The sequence below is a fragment of the Fundulus heteroclitus genome, chromosome 9 (assembly GCF_011125445.2).
Source record: "Fundulus heteroclitus isolate FHET01 chromosome 9, MU-UCD_Fhet_4.1, whole genome shotgun sequence".
Taxonomy (NCBI): domain Eukaryota; kingdom Metazoa; phylum Chordata; class Actinopteri; order Cyprinodontiformes; family Fundulidae; genus Fundulus; species Fundulus heteroclitus.
Window position 1 is genome coordinate 10,152,602 of NC_046369.1, and position 5,577 is coordinate 10,158,178.

The window sequence follows — 5,577 nt, forward strand, 5'->3', positions numbered from 1 at the left end:
CTCGTTCAGCAAACCCGTTCAGTCTGCTTTCGCTCCTAAGATAAACCTCAAATCTTCAGCTATCAAGTGTTTTGTTTTGTTTTTTTCACACTCGAGAGGTCATAAATCAATAGACGCTGTCTATCTGAAATCTTTTATGGATGTGAGAGCGAGTGTGTCCTGGCGATAAGGAGTACATGTTGTTGATGGTTGAAAGCGTCAATTAGGCTTAGAGATAAATTAAAGCTGTTGGATGTTAAACGGGCAGATCGAAGTTTGCTAAAGCTGTAAAAATTATATTTTTTGCATCCCTTCACAATGTAGAATGTAATATTGGTGTGTGGTTTCTTATTTGAGCCTCTATGAATTTGATTTGGCGTTTGAGTAGCTGTCAAACTGCTGAAAAGAGGTTTTTGCATGTGATAAATATCGCAGACACACAACAAAAGCTTCGACTACATCACTGATCCAACGACCAGAAATCCAGATGATTCATTGCATCATAGCCGAGCTCCTCACTACGAAGGGCTTTCCCCGCCTCTGTTCCCCCCTCCTTCTCTTCCTCCGTCTTCAAACAGCCAATCAAAGCGAACCCTCTGCTGCAGCACAGAGCTATAAAAACCTCACAATGCCGTTCAGCAGCACGTAGCTGAAGAGACTCGAGACGAAGCGCTGGTTTTAAAAACCACCCAAAGACAAACAAAGATGAAGATGCCACAAGCCATCCTCCTCCTCCTGACCATCCTGGTCCACGCCGGGGCCGGGTTCCCCACGGACGGGGCCCGCCGGGAGAAGCACGCCTCCTGGGACGACGTGAACGTGGTGGCCCACGGCCTCCTGCAGCTCGGCCAGGGACTGAAGGAGCACGTGGACAAGACCAAGGTTCAGATGAGAGACATCAGCAGCAAGCTGAAGGCCTTCAACGGCACGGTGGCCGAGCTGGAGCGCAGGCAGGAGGAGCAGGGGGAGGCTTTGATTACCCAGAGCAAGGAGGCGCACGGGAGGTACAGGCTGCTCGCCGAACTGGGAGAGGAGGTGAAGGTGGAGGTGGGGGAGGTGAGGAGACGGACGGAGGATATAACATCCAGGATGGACAGGCTGGAGGAGGTGCTGTCGGAGCCGGACAGCAACGACAGCGATCACGAGAGAGTCTCGTTCATCCAGGTGAGTTAAATTAATGTTCAGGTGCTATAAAATGTGATTCTTCTGCGCGCCGTCCACGGCTGTGCATCTGTGGCCGCTTCTGAGCACAACAAATCTAAAAAAAACGCCTTTTCCCCCCTGGTCTCCAGAGACTGATGGTCGCTCAGAACCGACGCATCGATCAGCTGGTGGAGAAAATCGGACAGCAGCAGGACAAGCTGGAGAAACAGAGTCTCCACCTGCAAGCCCTGCAGAACAAGGTGAGACGCCTCAAACAAATTCACAACTTTGTGAATTTAAATGAAAGGGGGACAACGTTTTTAACCGGCCGTGTTTTTTTGTTTTCCTGAAGGTTGCTCATAAGAGAGTGAAATCGCACAGACGAAGAGACGAAGAGATGGCACTGAAAGGCGAGGCCGAGCACAACCGAGCTGAAGCAGGTAACTTTTCTACAGCTCGTTAAAACAGAGTTAAATCTCACTCTTACTGTAATATAAACAGAAAAAAAACCCTAAGATTTAAAACCTAATCAGCTAAAGACAGTTTTATTAGTGAGTTGGCGGTTTGTACCGGCACTGACAAGTAATTAACAGAATCTGCTGAACTTTGCACTTGAAGTTATGATGTCTGACTCGCTGGCAGAGTAGTTCACAGTGCAAAGATCAGAGAAAATCAGGGCAGCAGCCTTAAAAAAATAATAACGATGCTTACAGATAATCTCTAAAACACAGACTAATTCATCTTCTGCTTTGATTGTTTGCAGGGTTGACTAGAGACCTCGATGACAAGTATCCTCGAAGCCACCGGAGACAACCGCCCAGAAGAGAGAGCACGTTTGGGACGATCAAACAGGGACACGGCGGCCCTCTCAGCACCACTCTGCTAAAAAACGCTCCAGTTTCGACGACTCAATAAGAAACTGTGCAGCACCGACACTAAAGCCACTTCAACCCAGAGAACTGGGTCTTTAACTACTGATAGACTGCAAAAGAAAAGCTGCAAAACGCACATTACTGATGTCTCCTGATGCATCAGATATTTCTATGCAATGCATACGAGAAAAATGAAGTCTCAGTTCAAATGTTCAGTCATGTTGACTGGGACATTATTCCCCTTTGTGAGGGCTCATTTTATTATGTTATATATTTCCTTCAATTACTTTTTACGTATTTAATATATTTTTTTTTACCTTCAATACTTGATTACAGTCTGAAATGTTTATTTGTATGAATAAAAACCTTTGAAATGGAAAATGAAAGCTGTTTTCTGATTTATGATTGGAAAAGTAAAACCAAACAAGCACAACATGCATTAATAATCAACTTTTTAGTGTGTTTAAAACGAGCTTTAGATGTTGGAGGTTTAAACTCTTTAGCTGCAATGTTTAAACGTAAAATTTGTTTTAGTTGATTACAAGTGAGACATTGCCCACTTTTTATTTTTCAAACAAACATAACAGGTTGAAAAGTCAGCGTTGACACCAGATAGAAAATGGCAAGGTTTATTTATTTTTTTGCTTATTTAAAAGCTTCAGTGGCAGATGATTATGCCCTGCTGAGCAAAAGCTGTAATTATGTAATTTTAACTGCTGTTCAAGTGTATGTAGTTTGTTGTTAATTGCAGAAAAGTCCATTAATTTAATCCAGTATTTTTAACTTTTTTGAATGAGATGAAAACGTGTTTGTGGCCAACAAACCTGATGGAGCTACACCAGTTCTGTGTAGAAGAAACAACTAAATTACTTTCAGAAACTTATGGGAGACCCAAAACATTTGAGTCACAGTTTAAGGGGGACATATTGTGGTTCTCACATTTAAATTATTAACCTGTGGTCTATATAATGTAGAACTGCAATGCTTCTCTATGAATCCCTCATTAATTTACCCCACATTCCCCTTTTTTTACCCCTGTTCTGAGGCATGTCTGACAGCAGCTTGTTTTGGTGCCGGCCTTCACATCCCACCACCATCCAGGCTGCAGAGGGTTCATTCTCCACCCAGTTCAGCCATTTTTGTAGTATGCTGCAGGACGGTGTGATGATCAACCGATTATCCACTTGTAGCTTTGGCATCCTTCAGCTTGGACTAAAAAAAAACGGTGGAGCTGCGAGACTAGTAAGCTGGAAGTCCATGACCTTGTTTAGCAGCTCCGCATCAAATGTTGTGACGTAATTGTTCAAAAACCATAACACAGGATAGAGAAAAGTGAACGGCTTGAAAAATATGATGCAAGCATATAAAGATGTCGACGCAGTACCTGGAGTGACTGCATTAAAATGTTTTACACTGATGTAAATGTATGTAAACTTTTGATTCTGAGGAAATCTTATTCTGGCCAAATTTATTCTGGCAAATAGAAATGTTGTAAACCTATCTGACCCAAAACCTGACAAGGTTGGTTTCATTTAGTGTCAGACAGGTTTTAGTTTTTTGTTTTTATTACTGTCATTTAAATGATTGTTAAAAAAAACAAAAAAACAGGATAAAATATAGGTCACACCTGAACTACAATATAATAGGGGTCCAATTCCCCCCCGATGCTGGTCCGACCTTGCAAGAGATGATGTTGATGCACTTTCACACCAGTCCGCACCGGATTAGTTACTGCCTCAGAAACACACCTGCGATCAAAACGACGTAGCTTCAGTAACTAGTATGTATACTAAACTTTTCAAGATCGAAAAACACCATAAACAGGAAGAAATGTTCAACCCCGTTAAAGATGGACAACTTTAGTTTTGGGTCTTAAATAAATCCTATTGGCTGACTTACATGGCATTAAAACGCTATTTTAACTTTTTTCATTATATTAGTCCTCTCCCTTGTGTTTAACCTATAATTAACTTTTCTCTACAAAAAACCTGCAACAGAAAGGATTAATTTTATAGCAGAGATGACTCATGGCTGATGAGGACAGCAATGAAAATGTAGCACAGCTGAAAATTCACAATAATGAATTTCACACAAGATTATAAAAATATTCTCAGATGACCAACAGCTGTAGTCTCATAGAAGCTCATGTTATTTGGCCCCCAGTTTAGAGTTTCCATGACTATATTATCAAGCATAAAAACAGAGGAACAGACACAAAAGATATTGGGGTGGCGTAGGGCTGGGCGATATGGCTAAAGGCTGTTCACCCGGCAGGATTTTTAGCCGATTTTACCCCTGATCTCCCCCTTCTAGGTGGCGCCAATTATTTTAGGGAATGTCTCTTAAAATAATCTTAAGAGAATATCCTGTCGTGTTTTGGTGTGTTAAATGAAGCGTCAGGACCACTCCGACCTCAAATCGGGGATGTTCAACATGTTGGATTGTCTTGCCCCGATATCCTACCGTGTGTGGTGTCCTCTGAAGACAAACGAGCTCACAGCCTGTTGAATGTGACGTGTAGCTAATTAGAAAGTGAGTTTAGGGATTCCCCTGAAAAAAACAAACAAAAAAACAACTCGCCTTCATTTTATAGTGCAGCAAGCGTAGTGTCCCCAGTCGCGTTGTCTCCGCTTCTTTAACCAATGCCTTTGGTTTTTCTTGTTTTTTCTCTTTTAAAATCAGTCACCAGACTATCGCCATTATTCTTCCTGGTTGTCCGTGTTTATTTAATCTGAACTCAGGTTTGATCTTGGGAGGATTCACAACATCTGAATGATCTGAAGTGAAATCTGTGGGTGTGTGTCGTGTTGGACTCGCCGTCTGACCGGACACCACACACCGTACGAACTAACAGGTTTTTATCTACAATTTTTTTTATCGTTACGTGTGGCGTCTCTCTGGCTTTGAAAAATCGGCCGACTATTTTAAAATCCTCCCGTGTGACCAAGCCTTTAATAATAACATCTCAGACCTAATTATACCAAATCTGGTTGATTTTTATCCCTCCTTTTCGTTTCACAAAAAGAAATTATTTTAAAAACATGCTTTTATGTCAAGCATTTGGTCTGGGAGTTGGCCTGAATTCAAAATGCAACTAAATCCAAGCTGTGAAACATATTTGTAAAACAAAATGCCATTGTAAACAATGAAAATATAACAAAAGGTTTGCTGTTAGTGGTTTTATATAATTAACTAATAACAGAATTCACTTCACTTGTGTAACTTAAAAAAAAAAAAAAAAGCTAATGAGTAAATTGAAGTGTCTCGTCTTATAGTTAAAAAAAAGTTTAGTCAACAATATTTTGACGAGATATTTTCCCAAACATATATTTAGAATTTCTGCTATTCTCTTTATGGAAGCCCAATTAGTGCATTTGCAAGTAAAAATTCAGATAGCCCAAAAAATGTAATCTTAAAAAAAAAATGTAAATTGGAATTATCAATTAAACCCATTTATCGCCCAGCACTGGGAAGGTGTTGAGAAGATGTGTGGACAGATGCATTGTGACCGTGCAGATTTGCCAATAGATAAGTACAAACTGAAAGCTCATCAAAATGTAAAATAAAGACCACTGTTCCAAGA

The 5,577-nt window shown here is 41.0% G+C and overlaps 1 protein-coding gene across 1 annotated transcript; it reads left to right on the top strand.

The window, feature by feature from the left end:
• Nucleotides 1–460: 460 nt before the first annotated feature.
• On the top strand, nucleotides 461–2,112 carry LOC105938320 (angiopoietin-related protein 4). Its single transcript, XM_012880016.3, has 4 exons — nucleotides 461–1,143; nucleotides 1,272–1,382; nucleotides 1,475–1,562; nucleotides 1,886–2,112. Exons 1-4 carry the CDS (start codon nucleotides 685–687, stop codon nucleotides 2,035–2,037), a joined length of 810 nt encoding a protein of 269 aa, XP_012735470.2. The 5' UTR covers nucleotides 461–684; the 3' UTR covers nucleotides 2,038–2,112.
• Nucleotides 2,113–5,577: the final 3,465 nt, after the last annotated feature.

Coding starts and splice junctions, on each gene's coding strand:
- LOC105938320 (XM_012880016.3), top strand. CDS start 685: ATGAAGATGCCACAAGCCATCCTCCTCCTCCTGACCATCCTGGTCCAC. Junction 1,144..1,271: donor AGAGAGTCTCGTTCATCCAG/GTGAGTTAAATT, acceptor CCTGGTCTCCAG/AGACTGATGGTCGCTCAGAA. Junction 1,563..1,885: donor GCACAACCGAGCTGAAGCAG/GTAACTTTTCTA, acceptor GATTGTTTGCAG/GGTTGACTAGAGACCTCGAT.